This window comes from Phascolarctos cinereus, unplaced genomic scaffold (genome assembly GCF_003287225.1).
Source record: "Phascolarctos cinereus isolate Bilbo 61053 unplaced genomic scaffold, phaCin_HiC Scaffold_1;HRSCAF=81, whole genome shotgun sequence".
Lineage (NCBI taxonomy): Eukaryota > Metazoa > Chordata > Mammalia > Diprotodontia > Phascolarctidae > Phascolarctos > Phascolarctos cinereus.
In genome coordinates, this window is record NW_027555514.1 from 124,177,378 (window position 1) to 124,199,130 (window position 21,753).

Genomic DNA, 21,753 nt, shown 5'->3' on the forward strand with positions numbered 1-21,753 from the left:
GTGAGTATAAACTGATGTTTTCTATTTTGAATCATCTTTTAAATGCACTACTACAGAATTATAATTAATGGAAACTTCTTGGTTAATACGTTCATAAAGCAAATAATTGTGCCTTGACTCATCCGTTTCGTTACTCAGAAGTTCTATTTAAGATATTTCTTTTTTAAACATTAAACATTTATACTTAAGTATTTTCCCCATGTATAGTCTGCATCTATACGTATGGCAGTAGAACCCCATATATAGTCTGTGTATATAGCATATACACATATAGCAGTGAAACTGTTTTGAGGATGATTGTGACTATAATCTTGGTTAAACTAATTCATCTGGTTTTCCTATATGGCTATGGCTATAACTATTCTTTATGCTGCAGAGATGAATCAGGCTGATAGTTTTACTGAAAGCTCTAGGTAGAACTTAGACACAAAGTACCATCACCATTCCATAATGATGAAAGCATCATCACTAACAAGACATTTATGTGTGCTTGGCACATGCCAGGCAGAGTGCCATATAGGTGAGTGATCCTCAAAGGACAAGCTCTCTGTTCACAAAGAGTTTACAGTTAAAGAGATAACTCTAATAAAAGTACATTATATAATAAGATGTTTCAAAATAAAATATTAATGCTTTGTCTGCTAGTTTGCTGTTACATTAGAATTTTTATGTTTATTTCCCCCGTGGAATTAGTAGGTGATTCCTAGGAGCATTTGGCTCAGTGTGGCTAGGTCTAATTCCTATTGAATTCAGGAAACTTTGGCCACAAGAGAAGAGAATTTCAAGATATTTATGAAGGAATTGTCCATGGTAGACAAAGAGAAGTTTTAATGCAGCATCAATTCTAACAACAGCACAGCTAGGGGGCACAATGGATACAGTGCTTGGCCTAGAATCGGGAAGACTCATCTTCCTGAGTTCAAATCTGGCCTTAGACACTTACTAGCTGTGTGACCTTGGGCAAACAACCCTGTTTGCCTCAGTTTCCCCATCTGTAAAATGAGCTAGAGAAAGAAATGGCAAACCACTCTAGTCTCTTTGCTAAGAAAACCCCAAATGGGGCCACGAAGAATTAGTCATGGCTGAAATGACTGAACAACAACAATTCTTACAACACTCTTTAGAAATAAGCAGAGCCAGTTGTTATTTGTATTTTGAAGATCAGGATATTTAGGAACAGAGGTTAAACTTGGCAAGATCTCATAACAAATAAAGGAAGGAATCAAAATAAGAACTGAGATGTCTTAGAATCAAAGTGGTCTAGCCACCACATGTCTCATATATAATACTCAGCTTTTTCAGTATCATTTATTTTATTGAAATTTTGTTTTTGGCATTTGGGTAAAGTATATATCTCTCTTGTTTTTCTTACTTCAGTCAGACTAATTAACATGTACAGTACTTAATATGTGACTATTTCCAGTACTTGGTGATTTCAAGTGCGTATCATCAATCCAGTTTATGTAATACTTTTATTTACTCTATATGAATGGCTATTTTATTCACATACATCATCATCAGTCTATTCACCATCCATACTCACATGTGGCAGGAGTGACCAGGAGAACCCTTGATCAAGTTTATGAGTCCCCTAATCCTTTTGATGAGATTACAAGGCATGGACTTTTGGAGAAGAGGGTACTTCCAAGGCAACTAGATGTACATTCCAGTCCCTAGCTAAAAAGACAGAGTGAACTGCTGGTTATTCCCCAGTGATGGAGCTATGTCAAATATGGTCGGAGATTTCTCCAATAAGACTCCACTCCCCTTACTTTCAGTTGACAATCATTCAGTGCAGCCCAGCTAGGGTCCAGAGCTCATTCCACAGGAGGTCTCATTCAGACAAAAGTAGTCTCAGCAAGTAATTTGGAGAGGGACATCACATTGGGCAGGGGTTCTTCTTTCACCTTTGCTACACACTAGCATGCAGTACCTAGCCAAAGTGAGCATTTTGCCATTTGCCCTGCAACTGCCAATTTCTCTCTACAGGCATATCGGGTTTTGTACTTCGCTTTATTTTGCTTTGCAGAAATTGCATTTTTTTAAACAAGTAAATTGAAGGTTTGTCATGGAGCAAGTCTATTGGCACCATTTTTCCAATAGCATGCATTCACATCGTGTCTTTGTGGCACATTTCGATAATTCTTGCAATATTTCAAATTTTTTCATTACTATTATATATGTTATAATGATCTGTGATCAGTGATCTTTGATGTTACCATTGTAATTATTTCAGGGCTCCATGAACCACACCCATAGAAAGCGAAGAACTTAATAAATGTTCTGTGGGTTCTGACTGTTCCACTGACTAGCTGTTCCCCCATCTCTCTCTCTTTCTCCCCACCTTTCTCTCTCTCCCTCTTTTTTTCCCCCTCTCCTTCTCTCTCTCTCTCTCTCTCTCTCTCTCTCTCTCTCTCTCTCTCTCTCTCTCTCTCTCTTCCTCCCTCTACCCCCCCTTGCCCCTTGGGCCTCCCTATTCCCTGAGACACAAAAATATTGAAGAATATTGCATAAACTTAGTTGATAAAGTAGTAGCAGGGGCTGAAACGACTGACTCCAATTTTGAAAGAAATTCTACTGTGGGCAAAATGCTACCAAACAGCAATGCACACTATAGAGAAATCTCTTGTGAAAGGAAGAGTCAATTGATGTGGCAAACTTCATTACTGTCTTATTGTAAGAAATTGCCGCAGCCATCCCAACCTTCAGCAACCACTACCCTGATCAGTCAGCAGCCATCAGCATTGAGGCAAGACCCTCCACCAGCAAAAAGATTATGATTCACTGAAGGCTCAGATGATGGTTAGCATTTTTAGCAATAGAGTATTTTAAAATTAAGGTATATCATTTTTTAGACATAATGCTATTGCACACTTAATAGACTACAGTATAGTGTAAACATGACTTTTACATGCACTGGGAAACCAAAAAAATTCATGTGACTTATTTTATTGCAGTATTTGCTTTGTTGTGATGGACAACATCTCTGAGGTATGCCTGTACCAGGAACAGCAACCCTTCAGGCAAGGACCTCTGAAAATTCTGCCCATTCCACCCACAATGACTTAAACTTTTGTGACTCACACTGGAGTGGAGATAGCTGGATTGAATGACTACTTACGCACACTGTCATGTACATTTTCATCTTTCATACTTACATATGGCAGAGGTGATCAGGTCTCTCTTCAGACTCCTATATCTAACTGGTTTCAGAAAGACAAGACCAATGCTTCCTCCTATCCAGCCATCTAACCAGGGTACTAGAGCCTAGCTGATGTGGGCATCTTACTTAAAGTACTGCTGCTGCTACTACCTCCCTTTCCTCCACCCCTCTCTCCATTTTTTACATCTGGCATAGGGAATGAGACTCTATATTAATGAAACCTGTAGGGAGTAAGCAGACTCTTTCTACCAAGCCTTAGAGGGTTGTGGAGAGAACTTTGAAGTTCTTTTGTTTAAGTCATTTGTCCAAGGCCACATAGCTAGTGTGTGTCAGAGGTGGGATTTGAATACAGGTCTTACTGGCTTCAAAGCTACCTTTCTATGCCCTACACTATTTTGCTTCTTGCTCAGAGAGCAGTAATCAAATCAATGTTACCACTATTACTGGAAAGGCTTAGGCAAACAACCTACTTCCCTATAGTTCTACTCACAATCACGTTGACTGACTGGAGCAAGGCCCACCTTCCTAATACATGTTACATTTCCATTACTTCCCTTCACTCACACTACTAGCCCACTTGTTGTCCCCCCCTGCATGCCGCCTATCTGCTTTTGCACAGGCTTTCCCTTGTGATTAGAATGTATTCACTCTTTACCTCTGCCTTTTAGGACACCTAGCTTCCTTAGGATACAAAGCTGTTGTTGTGGTTGCTGTTATTTATTTGTTTCAGTTGTGTCGAACTTTTTTGGACCCCATTTGGGGTTTTCTTGGCAAAGATATTGGAGTGGTTTACCATTTCCTTCTCCAGTTCATTTGATAGATGACGAAACCGAGGCAAACAAGATTAAGTGACCTGCCCAGGGTCACATAGCAAACAAGTGTCTAAGGCTGGATTTGAATTCAGGAATTTCTGACCCCAGCCCCTGCACTCTATCCACTGTGCCACCTAGCACCACCTTCTACATGAAGCTTTTTTTGACCCTGTATCTATGCTAGTGTCCCATCCAGTTGAAATTTCCTTATATTTACTTTGTTTATGTAACCCAGGTTTTAAGCTTTCGGTCTTTTGTGTGTTTCTGTTCAGAAATGTTTCTGGGATCAGTGGGAAGACAACCACGTATGATTAATGTGAGGAGTTAAAGATGGTTCAAGACATTTAGAAAGACATTCTTTATTTCTTCTTCAAGAGAGATACATGTGGTTCTAGACCTTTTTTAGGGAGAGACCAGTGGAAATAGAGAAAAGATTTATAAAGCAGGAGAACGTAGACAAAGGAGCTGGCACCTTACTATGTCCCTGATTTTCAACTTACCTCCCTGGAGACTTTGGGGAATTTCCCCTTAGATGAGATGAGAGTCTCTTGCTTGGCAGAGTAAGGGCCTCCCTCATGCTCAGTTTTCTCATCTGTAGATGACATATATCTAAAGTCCCTGGCAGGTCTAGATGTATGATTCTATGAACATTTTTGGGTGACATGCTCAGTTTCTAAAGTTAGGAAATTTCATATGCTTCAGAGAATAGTCACTGCTTAGATTTTCATAACTTCCCCAACCAGAACCTGCTATAATACCACATCTATTATATTTTTCCTATTTTAAATGAAGAGGGCTAGCCAAAGAGAAAGATATTCCAGCTTCTTCCCTACCCATATGTCTAAAAACTACTCCCTCAAATTTCTGCTCAATCTAATGTCACATACTATTTGTGAAGGACTGACATTAACTACACAGTAGATAAGATGAAAGCACATTTTGGATGATTATACATTGAATTTCTGTAAGCTTTTCTGTGCTCAAAGTACTGAAAAAAACTAATTCTTTCTCACTTAGGACACCAAATGACCAGCTTATAATATCAATAAATCGATTTTATAAATAATCCCCAAAGATTTATTTTAGCCAAGAACTTCAATCTATGAATAGCAGACTCATAATATTAAAGATGGAAATAACCTTTCATCAGAGGTCAACAAACTTAGATCTGTAGGTCAAATCTGACTTGACACCTGTTTTAAATGCATTGTGCAATGTAGTAGTTTGCCAGTCCCTGTTCCTTTTGTCCAATCTCTTCATTTTACAGATGAAGAAACTAATGTCCAGAGAGGTTTTAGCTGGTTTATTATTCAAAGTCACTCACCTAATTATGACATATCTCATACTGTTTCATGCTAAGGCAGCTAATAAGTAAAAACAATAACAATAGCCAGGATTTATATAATGCTTTAAGGTTTACAAATATTTTACATATATTATCTCATTTGATCTTCATAACAACCATGTAGGAAAATAATCTTGCCTTTCTAGTTCCTCTCTCTCTCTCTCTCTCTCTCTCTCTCTCTCTCTCTCTCTCTCTCTCTCTGTCTCTCTCTGTCTCTCTACTCTCTGTCTCTGTCTGTCTGTCTCTCCGTCTTACTCTGTCTCTGTCTTTCTCTGTCTCTCTCTATTTCTCCTTCCCTCCCTCCTAATAACTCTCCAATAGTCAGAAGAAAAGAGGTAGAATGAAAAGAATATAATTCAAGGGCTATTTAACCATTTGAATTGCAAAAAGTAAAAAGTCAAATTATAAAACTGACTATACTCTGTTGAATTTTTCTTTATAACATACTAGAAATATCATGTGAAGCCAGATGTTATTTTTTTCTCATTTTATAGATAAATAAATTGATCCTTGTCAATTTTTGAAGTGATCTTCTCACAATCACACAGGACACTAGTGATCTGAATGCCAAATCTAATTGCTCTCAAATATATTGTTCCCATGGAATTTGCTTGATAATGCTATAACCCAAGGTCTTGCTTAAGTTTTTGGAAAAACTTCGGGAAAATCCTAAATTTAGTCATGGCCATTTCCTTTTTATCTATGCATTTTAAAAATTAAATTTTTTTGTTGCATTTTAATTTCTGAACTGTTTCCCTCCCTCTTTACCTTGCACGAAAGAGGACTCTCTCTCTCTCTCTCTCTCTCTCTTCTCTCTCTCTATATATATATATATATGTATATATATATATATATACATATATATATATATATATATATACATATATATATACATATATATATACATATATATATGTGTGTGTGTGTGTGTGTGTGTGTGTGTGTGTTATGTACATATAGATAGATATATATGTGTAAAACCATACTACGCATACTTCTATTTATCGGTTCTTTCTCTGGAGATTGCATCTTTCTTCACAAGTCCTTTGTAGTTGAGTTATATACTCAGAATAGCTTAGTCATTCATAGTTATTCTTCAAACAATATTGCTGCTACTTGGTTCTGCTCACATAGACCATGGCCATTTCCAGTGTCCTCAGTACTGTATTTCTAGAATTTTGGGGTTGTGCTGTCCGTGTGGATGATTGTGGATGACTTAGCAAATAGCTGCTACTCTTGTCTCTACCACCAGCAAGGATAAGGTCACCCTATGTTTTGGTCTTCTGGTTGAAATCTGGGATCTTTGTATTGAGGCCTACAGAAAATGCAATAGTGATGGTGGGCCCAAAATCACTTTTTTACTTATCTTTTTTCAAACTATCTGCTCTCAGTGATGAGGACAGGTTTGCAGTTCCGATCTCTTTTCACTTCATGTATCAAAATTGATTTTGAGTGTTAATTAAGTTTCCAACCTTCTAAGTAAAGGATATCTTAGAAACAACTGAAAATACCATGTTCATCTCATTAAAAAAAAACTGCAAGTGTGGAGAAGGATGTATTACTTACTTTAGGTTAATATGCATCTCAGTCTGTGTGCCCGATTCACTAATTAGAGATGTCTGTCAAATGCTACACAGTCAAAGCATGCCTATCAAGAGGAGTGTATTTCCAAGAAACCAGCTTAGAAGCCTCACTAAAGGAAAATTCAGCCTAGTGAGGTCCATGCGAGACCTGCCCAGGAATGTGAAAGAAGATCAGCAAGGTTAGTATGTAAGAGCAGTGCCATGCATTCAGTATATCACAGTAGAAATGAGACTCACGAATGGAACCATGTGGTTTCTTATGCTGAACTACAGATGTCAGTTTTAATAGCAGTGTCTACCGTAGCTGCAGTTGATAAACTCAGTTGCTCCATGCTGCCAATTGCTAGTCAACGTGGCAAGCTCCCCCAGTTGATTTCATGCTGAAATGACAGTGTGGAAACAGAGCAGTTGGGAGGTAGGGTGCAATTTCAATATCAGCCCGTGTCTGGCTATAAAAGCTTAAATTCCAAATCATTGAAAAAAAATGGGTCGGGAATTTTTAAGGATCTCTCATGATAACGTATATGTAGTAATCATACACTCAGTCTGTTTTATTGGCACCCATTGAAAAATAAAACCATGCACATAACAACAAATACAGTGGTGTGGCTTTTGGTGCTATAATGAAGATGGTAATTCACATTTTTCTAGTGTTTTAAAGTTGGCCAAGTGCTCTCCTATGAAAGTCAATGTTTGTTAGTGTGCGTGTTTGTGTTGTAGATAGCACAAATAAATGGGTGTCTCCTACTGAGACTGAGACCTACCTTTCTTCTTCCCAGACAGTGCTGTATCTGAGTCTTTGATAGGACACTGTGCTGGCAGTTATGAGGCTGCCATGTTATTTCTCTCCAATCACAGGTCCTATTGTCTGAACAGCTAAGGCATGGTACAATCCACTGTCCTGAGGGGATAAAAGTTAAACTTCTTTGAAATTTCTTTTCTTCTAATGGCATTTTTGTTTTACTTAAAAGTTTATTTCTAACTCATTTATTTATCAATTTATTCAACAATTTTGAATGCATACACTATGCAATGTTCTATCCATTGTACATGTGCAAATACGTGCTAGTAACACCCTGCAAGAATGGCCTTATTTACACAGATACTTTAGATAAATTGTATCCATCTACAATGTTTAAGCATAAATAAGATGCTTCATTAGCAAATTTTGAAATTTTTTATGCTGTTCTTTTCAATTTTCACTGTCAGAAGCAGAGTAAATGAAATGAAAATATTTACTGAATGGCTATTTATCCTTCTTTTTTTAATGGTGGATACCCCCTTTGCCCTGGTCTGACCCTGGTTTTTCATCTGTTTGGGGATTGCCTATTATGGAGACTCCCTCTACTTTCGCAGATCTGAAAATCCATCTATGACAGTTTCCTTGGGTGGTGAGAGATTAAGTGAATAGAGGTAGGCCTTGAACCAATGATTTCTTAATTCTGTAGTAGGCCCTGTATTCATTTTGCCACATTACCTCCTCACAGAATAATCATGTTTTTTGTAATAGAGTCTTTCATTTGTAATTACTGTCCTTTTCCTCTTTCCCCCAGTTATTTTATTAAACACTCTATCTTTTGAACCAGAAATGACTACCCATGGAACATTTTTATCAATTCTATCTTTGACCTTTGAGACTGTTATGATCTAGACTGATGTCCCAGATTGAATGGTACAGTGGTAATTACAAATTGAATGCATTTTGTTTTGCTTTGCTTTTCAATATTCCAGTTGGAGAATCCTTCAGTTACCAGAAGGTAGGTGGAGATGCCATTATAAAAGTGACTAGGTTTTAGGTCCTCATGTAAAAGATAAAATTTGTGAATTTTGTAGTTGGGGGTCAAAGTTATGTTCCCTTTGAATGTTCATCAGGAACCTGCTTTAGGAGTATTAGCTTAAGGAGTGGTTCTTTGAAAGGTTAAAAAAAAGGTAATGGTTAAGTAAGTAGATAAGATTCATTCTAAATTAGTCCCAAGGAGAAAAAAAGGAGAAAGGGAGACATCAGGAATGGAAAACATGGAAGATGAAAAAAGAGTCACAGAAGAAAGGAGGGAAAAAAGCAGAATATAGATTATAATGTACCATTGCCTTCTCTTCCTGTGTGAATATTATAGATCACCCAGAGAAATTGACTCAATATGTCCCTTCCTCTTTCATAAGTACCAGTCCAACACCTAGGCTGTCCATCTGGGATCTCTTGCTCTTGCACATGATTAACGGTTTCTGATTAGACATTTCTTGAATAATCTCTCTTATTCTGTTTCTTGTACATAGGTCATAAAACCTGTGACCTTGGGCACGTCACTTAACCTATCATTTCCCTAGGTAATTCTAAGACTATGAGTTGCACAGTAGTTACTAATCTATATTGACAGAGGGAAACTCTTTACCAGGGAGTTCACTATAGTAAGGAAATCACCGATCTAGGCAAAAAACAAACCAACAAATAATGAATAGAAGAGGAATCTTGTATTCTCTGTATCTTTCAGTCAGTGGTGTGGCTACAGAGATGGACTCTGTTACAATAAATCATTTGCAAAAGTCTATCTTCCTTTTTCACATTTTTCATTAAAATTCCCGTCAGTACTCTAGTGACCATGTTAAATGCCAAAACAATGCCAAGATTGCCAGTTGAAAAGTGAAAAGCAGACCAATAGGTTTTTTAGTAGCATATAAATGAGACAAAAGTTATTCTAATGACTTCAACCTAAAAAACCCACTGAATTTGGTCAGTTCAATTTACATGTTGACACAGCCTGTTTATGAGAATAGTCAATAACTTTCTTTCTTTCCTTCTTTTTTTACAAGATTGTTCTACAATGGGGCACAAATGTGTTCCTGTTAATGAGATAGTGTTTTGTATATGAGGATAATATTTCTCAAGGAACAAAGGACCAAGTTTCTAAGAGGTGGTCTCCTGTTTTAGGCTTAAACACACATACCACACGCATATATATACAATAAACCCCTGCAGGCAGCAGCACAGTGTGCATGCAAACAGAGGGCCTCACTGGCCACTTGCCCCTCAGGCTGATGAAACAAGCAGCCAGTTGCAAGCACAATTAATCAAATATGGGTGCAATTAGTTTGTGGGCACAAAATTGCATGCACACTGAAAGGAGAAGGCCTGGTTGAATCTCTTCGAAAATCTGCCCCAAATGGTTCATATAAGTATATATTTTTAAATCACTCAAACTCCTTGCATTTTTGTATTTGGTAATAATGCTTTTTATTATTGTGAATTAGTAATGCTGCTTGAAATCATCATCTGAATAACATCTGTAGGATTTAGGTTCCTTGACATTATAAATCACACCAACTCTTAACAGTATGTCAAAGAATAGAAATATAAATTCTACATTAAGTATCTGAACATTGGATAAAACAAAGCTGCAATTCCCAAAATAAAAGGCAACATGTGTTTTAGGAAATGACACTGTGAAGAATTAAAATGACCACTGTATTTTGGGACGTGTGCTGGTATTTGTAATGATTGCATTATATTTAGAACAAGTCAAGTTTCAATTGGTTTGATACATCATCTTAAGGCAATGCAACTAGGAAAAAGTGTAAGAGAAATTCACCATTTAACAATCATTGTGAAATGTAAAATAGTAGAAGATATGCCATTGACTTTGATTGTACAAAACTTATAAAGTAAAATTTAATTTACACCAAGGAAAATGTGTTGCATTCTATAATGAAGGCACTATAAATTTACTTCCTTTCCCTGTTAAAAAATCACTTTTCATAAAATGTTTCCAAATATTTTTCTACTGTATGGCTATAATCAAAATTGCTTCCATGAAGGGGAATTCCCATTCTATAATTATTCTTTAAATGTTCCTTTCTTTGTCCAAATCTATGTGTATTTATCTTCATTATTTAATCAAGTAACACATTTCAGTCTTAGGTTGTAAAATTAATTATGTTGTATTTTGAAGGCCAGTTAGGAACTAAACATGAGAAAAACACCAATTATCCCAAAAGTGTGTTTAGCTGATGGTAAGTGAAATGACATTTTGGCAACTGAACCATTGGCAAAGTGAGGTAATGGATTCCAATCTGGCCAAATGACTTTGCAATGTAATAGAAAAACAATGTCTCCCCAGCAAATCTGAAGTGGCCAACAGTTCCACCAGGGTTCTGGAATCAACTATGTGGTTAGCAGCAGGAAAAGCTTCCTCCTAATGCCACTTACCATGACCTCCCCTCCCTTTGGCAAGAGCGAATTCTAGTGTCAGGGAAGCCTTTCTGACATAAAAAGTAATAACATTCCTGGTAAATACTGCCCAACTCTTGCCCCCTCTTCCCTGCCCTTTTCCTCTTAGCTTTTGTGCTTTCTGGAACCTACACTATATCTCTCCAGGGTCTGTCGAGGTGCTCTGCACACAGTAAGTGCTTAACAAATGTTTGTTGAAATTATTTCTATACTAGTGTCTCACTATTTAACACCATCTGCCATAAGATGGAATTCAGGATAAACCAGGTCTACCCCGGAGTCAGCCTACCCCATAAGACACAGATGCTAAGACAACTCTGTGGGTATTTGAAGTAAACTTACTACAACTTAAATAAAGAGCAGGACCAGCTGGTGGTAGAAGAATTCCAATAATGTGACTTGGACTATCTTAGTTGAGGAGCTTTTGCCTTGATTTAGTAGCCAAAGTAGAATTATACAGCTTTGTGATGGTCATAAATCACTATCTGATGAAAATATTTAGCTGGACACATCAATGTCTCTTATGCCTGTGTCTGAGCACACCTCACTGATCAGGGAATCACAAATCATACAGCACACTGCATCGATCTCTCTCTCCCTTGACATTATTGTAATTCATTATTTAGAACACATGTTGGAGAAGGGTGATCTGCACGTAGCTGGCATGGTTCAGTTTATAAACTGTGCATGCGAAATTGCAATTTGCCTTACCCATTTAAGAAACTTATTGTTTCAAGTTCAAGCTGCAGTGTGAAGTTCATGCCAAGGCTAGACTGGCTTCTGAACCTTTTCTCAGATCTTTTGGATGAGAGAAGATGCATGAGGGGGTCAGGCGGGCAGGGCAGTAACCACGGATCTAACCCTTTGCGCAATCTTCATGATTCCTCTTGATTTCCAAGGGAAATCCCTCTTTCCTGATATTTCTTCATTCTTTATTCTAGGCCAACAGATGAGAAGGGTGGTGTGGTATGTGTGTGTGTGTGTGTGTGTGTGTGTGTGTGTGTAAACCCTTATAGGTGGTTGGGGCCAGGAAAACAATGAAGGTGGAGACAAACTGTACCAGTGAAGTGTTTCCACTTAATATTGGCTACACCTCATGTGCATTCCTGACCCTGCAGCTTGAAATTGGTCCAACAATTTTCTTGCCTTTTATAGGAGAACTTCAGCTATAGTTTTCAATGTGTAACCATTTTGGGGTACATGAAAATATATATCCTTTCACTGCTGATTATTCACAAAGTTCCTGCAACTAAAAGTAAGTCTTTTTCAAATGTCCACGTAACCAGTAGAAGCTTTTTTGAACTGATCTTGAATCCCAGAGAGATCTATGGTGACTCAAAAATATCAAGAATGTATATTCAATTTAATTTTTAATTAAAGGATTTAAAAAATATGTGTCATGAAAATGTGAAAATCCTTATCTACAATGACAAATATATGATTGCCTTTGTATTGTTTTAAAGTTATTAAAACAAAAATAAAAACTTGAATGACAGTTCAACCTGGAGATTTCTAAAAGCAAGAACATTTGCTTGATTTATGTCCGTGGATAATTAAAATAATTATATACTGATTTATATAAATGTTCTTTCTTAATAGGAGTGATATACAGGGTAAGACTCACCTTTGGCATCCCCAGACTTACAAATCTTTAGTTCAGGCTGGGAAATGGTTGCAATGTAGTCAGATGACAGAGGCTGTAATCCACAGGTTTCTTCAGGGTGAATCTTTAAACCACAATCCTATGTGAAAATAATTAGAATTATAAGTCATTATAACCAACATAATCTGTTGCAAAGTAGATAATTAATATAGATAGATAAAGCAAGTTACTACTTTTATTTAATTATTGATGACAATTTCTCTCCTTTAGAGGGCTTGCACTGATGGGTTTGAGGATTTAGGCCATGCCGGGTTTTACCTGCAGCCTGTCCTTAGTCTGAGGGCCATCTAAGTCAGAACAGTAGGCTCTCCAAGCCCTCCCTTGCTCTGGCTTTGTCTTGAGAACAGAAGGACCTTGAAAGATAACTGGGAAGCGAGGAGATGTTTCAGGGGGGACTCCCCCCAGTTACCGTTTCCATGAGAAAAATGATTGTTGATACTTTTGCCTTTGCTACTCTGGGTTCTGTTCCCATGAATGGGGTATAAAAACACTAGCCCTCAGATCAACAAACGAAACTGGTTCTGGACCTGTTACCCACCTGGCCCATGTATATCTTTCTCTCTCTCATACTTGCTGGAAAATAAATACTGTCAGTGACGCAGGTGCCTGCAACACTCTCCCCCACTCTGTGCCCCCATTAGTATTGATTTAACAATTAAGGCAGTCAGATGGCTGATTTGATTTGATTTGCAGCAATCATTAGGAATTAAATATTGATCATAATAATAAAGTAATTTGCATCTCCAAATGGATATTTCTTATGCTTGCCACTGAATTTGTAACAAATGATATCTATAAAGGTATGAGTACTATTTTTGCTCTAGGAGTTATACATATACTTTGTCTCATGTTAAAAAATTATATGTACACGTGTTGTTTTTGTCCTTCATTTTCAAAGAGGACCAATGACATCCCAGGTGATGTCTTGACATATGCACGAATTGGATTTAAGTGAGCCAGAATTGCACAGTCACCAGCCTCACTCTTCCAGAGTTATTGAAATCCAGTGGCAAGACAAAAGTCAGAACAACTGGTGATGGTCCAGGATGCAGTGGAAGACCTGGTGTCTTTGATTCCCAACCAAGTTTGTAGCATTCCACAGCTGCCTTCATGGACATTGGAACAAATTGTTGTCATCTGTCCATTGTGCTGGGGAAAGTTTTCACATGCTTGGGGAGTAGACATTCTCCTAACTCACTGATGGGTTTAAGGCTTATCAGTTACCCTCAACTTATGCACATATTATACATAGGTGTTTGTATGTACACATACACCCCTCTGTATGAGCATATGTACATATGTGTGCACACATACACATGTCATTGTCAGTTAATGTGAGATGGGAGAGATTTAGGGAGGATATAATTTGGCAGATGAGTAGAATCAAATGCATGTAATTTACCTTGAAGCGTATTCTGCATACAACTGACAAAGTAAGCCCAGTTATCACCAAGTTTAAGGATAAAGGCAAAATCCCATTACAAAGAAGATTCTGTATAATACAGCTGTTTCCATATTCCAGCATATGGTCCACACTAACCATGCCATGTTGATCTGGTTACAATAAATTTTCTATGTTGAGTAATTGGTCATACCAAGTACTTTCTTTGAATCTGTGTTCATATAAAAAGACATTCTCTATAATGCATAATATTTGAATATGAGCTAACTTCACTACAACTCTGTTATTCTGCCATCAGCAAACAGTTTTACCATTTAACTGAATTCACCCTTTGCCACTCCCCAACCGCTAATGAGATTTCCAAACCCAATACAAAAAGATCCAGGAAATTACAAGAAGAAAGAGTTAGAGGTGGCATATACACTTTCTACCTTTTTCTATTGGATTCCTGCTGCACACAACTTTAGCATAGTTTCATCTTTGATTTCTGCTAAATGGTAAGAAGGGTTGTAACGATCTTTACTAAGATCAAATTCCACTTTAGCCAAGCAATTGGAAGCATCACAATTACAAAGAAATTTCTCCTACCATTCAAGTATATATATAAGCATGTATATATACATAAAATCTATGATATGTGTATATGTAAGAGGCAGCATGGCAGAGTAGATGGGGTCAGCCTTGTATAATTGAGAGTCAGTCTTGCTTCTGCCAATACCCTCATCCCCTCTTGCTTCTTGTTGGAGATCATTACAAAAAACACAAGTCCGACTATGACATTCAAGAAGCCTCAGAGGCTACCTTTTGTCTCTAAGATCAAAACCTTTTCTTCTTGGCCTTTAAAGCCCTTTGCTATCTGGTCCTAAACTATGCTTCTGGGTTAATTACATATTGCACTCCCTTACATACTCTAAATACAAGTCAAATTGGCTCATTTCCTGTTCCTTGCAAACTACATTCTATCTCTTGACTCCTTGCCTTTGCACAATCTATTCCGTCAGGCCTGGAATGCTTTCCTTTCTCATTCCCCTTTAAAATGTGAGTGCTTGCCTCCAATTAATTTGTATATACTTCATATTTTCTCATTACTTATCTATGTTCGTGTTGTTGTCCTCCCTCTCCAGAATGTAAGTTCCTCAAGGACAGGAAGTACTTAATTTTTGTCTTTGTATTTCCTGTGTTGAGTACAACATCCAGCACATAGTAGGTATCTCACAAATGCATGCTACATTGAATTGAACTGCATACCACATATGAGACTGTGGACAAGTTACTTTAAACTCTAAACACTCTCAAGCAACTCCCTAAAACTGTTAAGTTATAGGCCAGTTGTTAATTGTTATACTAACATCCACTGGAACAAGAAAATTCCACACTGAAATTTCCTTACACTCATGAAATCACAGTTCTGGACTTCACCCCAAAGATACATGCATACGGTATGCATATATCTACATGTGTGTATATAAGGACATATACATAGACAAATATACACAATACCTATACACATTTCTATCTCTATGTTTCCCTATCTGTGAAGTGGCAAAAAAAGTCCAAAACACAAACATACTTTTGAAAAACATCTACTACTGATGAAAAAGAATTTCAATTGGATTCCATCAGAAAACATTTATGAAGCCTCTAGAAGATGCAAGGTATTGTTCAGTTGGGGATTCAAAGACAAGGACATCCTCTTCCTCACCTCAATTCCAAATAGTTAATTAAAGCACAATGCATAAATTTTTTTTTTACCAACGTTATTAACATTAACACTAACAATAAATTTTTATTAACATCCCTTCTCCTTCCCCCACCCCAAGACTATTTCCTGTTATGTGAGATCCCAACACAATGACCAATTCAAATGAGGAAACCATGGCACTCTGGCAATCTGAGCCATGCAGAAGCAGCCCATGTCACATGTACAACAAATGCATTAATCAAATCTTTTTTATAAATGATGTTTATGTTTTGAAATTTTGATTTTGATGTATTAGAAAGGCAAAAGAAAACACCAGAACTGGGTCTTTCTTGTTTGTCTTGTTATTTGAAGCCTTAACCAACTAATCTAATGGGTTTGCATGGAAAGATGTTTCTTTCCATTTGGCCATGCACATATCCACAAATGGATCCATTTCTAAAAATGAGTCATAATCCAACTGACTATAAGAGTAATTTGGTAAAGTTAAAAGAAAAACAAATTATTTTTGTGTGTGTATTCAATGTTTTAAAATCATAGAAGCATAAGATCTTGGAACTAGAAAGGGCTTTAGATGTTCATCTAGTTAAATCCATATCCAGGCCATGAATCTTTTTTTTTTTGACTCTGTATTTGAATGTTCGGGGCATTCAAAGCCCTTTACTTCCACTCCATTGAGCTGATAGGGTAGCTCTAAATAGTTAGAAAGTTCTTCTCCCTCATATTGACTCTCATTTGCTTCTTTGTGACTTTTCACATTGTTTTTCTTCTGACCTGTGGAGTAACCCATATGTTGGAGGTCTTTTCAATTATCATTCTACGATTCTGTAATCCGAGGGGCATTCTATTTACATCAGAGCCCTTCAAATGGGAAGACAGCAATCACGTCCTTCATGGTCTTTAAAACATTTTTCTGAACATCCCTCAGTTCCTTTAGCCATTCCTCTTGAGACATAGTTTCCAAATTCTTTACTACCCTGGTTGCCCTCTTTTGAATATACTATAGTTGATCAAAGTCTCTTCTAAGTAAATGTGGTGCCCAGAATTTAACATAATACTTCAGATGTGGTCAGACAAGTAAAGAGTACAGTGGTTATGTTACCTCCTGTGATCTGCAAAGTGCATTTCTGTTAATACATTAGGCTTTTTTCTTTTTGATAGATCACACTGTTGGCTCACATTATGTTTATAATCAATTAAAACCCCAGGTCTTTTTCACATGAATGGCTGTCAAGCCAAACAAGTCTCCACATTCTGGACTGGTACAACTGATTTTTTTGAGCTTTTAAACTTATTCTATTAAATTTCATCTTGTGGGTTTCAGCCCAGAATTTCAGCTTGAGATAATTTTGAATCAAGAGTCCGTAATCTAATGTATTAGCTCTCTTACCTTTGTGTCATCTGCAAATTCAATAAGGAAAACTTTTATGTATTCATCCAAATCACTGATAAAAATTTTGATGAGCACAGGGTCATAGTACACTACTAGAGATGTCCCTCCAAGCTAATATCAATCCATTAATCAACACTTTTAGGGCATGATTGTTTGGTTAGATTCTCTTCACACAACAGCCCATTTTACTCTGCACTATTTGAAAGCCCATTGGAAATCTTGCTGAAATTAAGATGACTACACATGACATTCCCTTTATCTATTAATCTGGTACTCCTATCAAAAAAGGAAATTAAATTAGTTTATTATAATATACTCATAGAGAATCCATGCTAGATCCTTGCAGAACACCTATTTAGTTCATTCTAGATTTCTTTCTGGTAATCATTGTCTAGCTTTTTCTTTTCCCTTGTTTTGGAATTGAATTTCTTTCCATTTTAGAAATTTGGAGTAGATCTGTATGCTCAGATGAATTATGCCTTCAAGTGACTGAAAGAACATGCAGATATGATTTTAGAATGACTTCTTATACCTTTGCTGTTTTCTCTCTTGAAAGATTATTAATGGTCATTCTAAGATCAAAAAACAGACTGATAACCATGTGAGAAACAAGACTATTTTGTTATACAAGCAAGAACAATTCAGCATCAAATTATATTGGTGCTGAACAGTGCTGTTGCAAAAGATGCCTTCTGCAGAAGAGTCACTGCTTCCTGCCCTCTGCAGATGTGGAAGCTGTTTAGACATGAAGACCTGTCCCACAAGCTCAGGAGGAACAACAGAGGCAGGCAGATTCCAGTACCCTCCATCATCTTGGGAGCTGTGGCCAGCTGTGCTATATCCTGCAATAAATTCCACTTAGGTACATAAAGTACAGATTGGGCTCTTCTTTCGATTTTTAGTGGTTTAGTGGTAAAGTTCACCACATAACCATCCATATAGAGAGTATTTGCTGCTAAATATTAGAGAAAGAGTAAGACTGAAGTATAATTTTCCCTAGGGTGCAAGATTTGGAGTCAGGAAAACCTGGGTTCAAATGCAGTATCTGACACCTTAGGCAAATAATTTAGCCTTTCTGAGCATCAGTTTTTTCATGTGTAAAATGAGGAAGTTGTATTAAATGGCCTCTAATGTCCCTTTCAGCCCTAAATCTGTGATCCTATGACTCTGAAGTTAACTCATTGAATGTAGGACATATACTAAAAATTTCACTTTTTTTGGAATTTCTTATTCTCTTAAGCTCTATTTACTTAAATTCAACAAATATTTAACTCTTACTGTGTTATCTTTTAATTGTCAAATTCAACAATTCCCCCCCCCATTTTTCTCTCTGTTTTTTTGTGGCAGCACTGTCTCTTGATTCTCCTGTCTGTATGCCACTCCTTCCAAGTCCCTTCACTTGATGCTCCTCCATACTCCCTAAATGAATGAAAACCAATTATGCAGAACTTAATATGTGCTGAGAAGTGTGGGTGTCATTTTCCTAGGCACTCCTCTCCCTCTACACACTCTCTCAGTGACCTCATCAGTTGACATGGGTTTAATTATCATCTCTATGCAGATGACTCCCAGATATATCCAGATCTACTTTTTCCTTTTACCTTCATCGCTATATCACCCACTGCCTATTGGACATTTCAAAACATGGATATCCTATAGACATCTTACATTCAGTATTTCAAAAACAGAACTCACAATCTTCATACTGAAACTATTCCTCCCCCCTGCTTTCTTCTATCAAGGGCCCCACAATCTTTTCAGTCTCTCAGATTTGCAAACCTGAAGTCATCATTTACTTTTCCCTCTCCCTCACTTCTCATCAGTTGCTGTCTTGCTTATTCTACCTTTAAAACATCCTTCAATCTGTCCCCTTATTTTTATACACAAGGCTGCATGGTCCAATCAATTATCAAGCATTTATTGAGCATATACTATGTGCCAGGCTCTATATTAATCAATAGGGATACAAAGACCTCTTGCTTGGACTACTGAAATAGCCTCCTTATTGGTCTCTCTGTCACAATTCTTTCCCCTTTCTAACCCATCCTCCACATAGCTGCCAAAGAGATCTTTCTAAAGCACAGGTCTGATAATTTCCTTGCTCAGTAATCTTCAGCTGCTCCTTATCATCTCTAGGACCAAACATAATTTTTTTTTGTTTGGCATTGAAAGTCTTAAAAACCTGCTCCAATCTACCTTTCTAGGTTTGTTATGCATTTTTCCCTTTCATTTACTATTTGATCCAGCCAAAATGAATCTCTTGCTGTTCCTCACAAGTAAAATTCCATTTCTTCTCTTTGTTCCTTTACATAGCAGCATGACTCAATGGGAGGATAACAGAGAATCTGGGTTCCGGTTAAATTTCTAATTAATACTACCTATATGACTTTGAACATTCTTTTAACTTCTCTGTACCTCAGTTTCATCATCTATACAATAAGGAGATTAGACTAGATGGTCTCTGAGATCTCACTTCTATCTCTAGAACTGGGATATAATCATTTGTTCCTGCAATTCACCTCTTCCAATTTAGCCTCTTTAAATCTTAGTTTCCTATAAATCTTAGCCCAAGGAACGATATTATTCCTTTATCACACTCCTCCAAAGCCAGCTGCTTATGCTGTTGTCTTTAAATTACCTTGCATTTATTTTATATCCACTCATTTTTATACACATTATCTCCCTCGATAGAACATAACTTCTTGAAAGGTAGAGACAGTTTCATTTTTGTGTTTGTAACCTTAGAACTTGGCGCAGTGCCTTCTACATTGTTGTTTTGTTATTGTGGTTGTTGTTCATTCTTTGTTCGTGAAGAGAACCACTGACATCATAAGGGTTATGTTTTGACTTGTGCATGAACTGGATTTAAGTGAGGTAAAGCTGTGTTGTCATCAGCCTCACTCTCCCCTCTAGAGTCATCAGTCCAGTGGCAACACAAAAGTCAAGACTGGTTATGGCCCAGGATGGTGACCTTGGTCTTTTTAAACTAAGTTCTTTCCCAGGTCTCAATTTTTTCACCTTATGCATACATTCATAAATGCTTATTAACTAATTGACAGTCATTTAATTTTCTTGAAACAAGGAAAATATGGAAGTAATCAGCGTGAGATAAAACTGGGAAGACAGAATCATAGATTTAGAGTTGGAAAGGACCTTAGAGGCTACCTAGTCTAAAACTCTCATTTTACATAGGAGAAAAGTGAAGTACAGAGAGATTAACTAACTTGCTATTAAGTATCTGAGATAGGATTTGAATCCAGGTCATCCTGACTCCAAGTTCAGTGCCATGTCTACTATAGTATATGTTATACTACCTAAGGGAAATATAGATGTCACATTGTGGAAGTCCTTGAAGACCCTTTATTCGATGGGAAGCAGGGAGGCACTATTTGCTTGGTACTATTAGATTAATGCACAAGAAAGGCAAGTCTGGTAGTGGCATGAAAGATAGTTTGGAAAAGAAAGAAAATGAAAGGGAAAGGCATTATGAGGGGCTATTATAATAATTCAGGTAGTTGGGAATGACTATATGAACTGTGGTAGTGTCAGTGAGAAAGGAGAAGAGGGATACAATGTGAAAGATTTGAAGGAGGTAGAATCAATAGGATGCTACTAATAATTGATTAGATATGAAAGGACAGCAAAGAGTAATAAAAAAACACCAATATGTGAATAATAAAGTCATTTAATAAAAATATTGAGAACAAAGTATTTTGTGAGTGGTGGAATAAAAGAATAAGTTTAGTTATGGCCATGCTCAATCTGGATGGTTGAGGAACACACGCAAAGGTGTCCTGCAGTCAGTTGTAGATAAGGGGATGAACCTTGAGAGGGAGATATAAGGGTTGGGAATACAGATTGGGAGTCAAGTGCATAAAAAGCAATAAGATGAAGTGGACTTTCATGAGCTGGAGAGAGGGAAAGTATAGAAAATAACAGTGTCAGATGATGTAGAGATGTCAAAGAGGAGAAAAGTTGAAGAAAGACTATAGATTTGGTGATTAGGTCACTGGTAATCTTTGAAAGAACACTTCTGTAACATGCTAGAGCAGACAGCCAGATTGCAAGGGAATAAGGAGAAAACTTGTTGATGAAGAAGTAGTAGTATCACACATAGACTGATGTTTTGAGAGTTTTGTTTGTGAAGGGGAGGGACAGATAGAACAGCAAATGAAAGTGATTGATGGGTCAAGGGAGATTTTTGTTGGATTGATGGAATATGATCTTGTTTACATATGAATGGGAAGAATCCAGTGGAGACAGGGAAACTGAAGGTGCTTGAGAGGGAGGAAACAATTATTAGAACAAAGGCCTGGAAGACACAAGAGGGAATAGAATCCAGGATACCAGTAGAAGGATTTGTCTTAGCTAATCTGCATTAGAGTTTTTAAAAAATGATGCTTTCCTAAAAGTCTAAGGTGTACACACACACACACACACACACACACACACAACACACACACATCTGACT

General features: G+C 37.2%; 1 protein-coding gene across 1 annotated transcript in view; it reads right to left on the bottom strand.

The window, feature by feature from the left end:
• Positions 1-21,753, bottom strand: part of CPED1 (cadherin like and PC-esterase domain containing 1) — a 421,919-nt gene that overhangs the window by 40,592 nt on the left and 359,574 nt on the right. Inside the window, 2 exon segments of the mRNA XM_020966339.2 lie at positions 7,668-7,804; positions 12,750-12,867. Coding sequence (XP_020821998.1) covers positions 7,668-7,804; positions 12,750-12,867 — 255 coding nt within the window.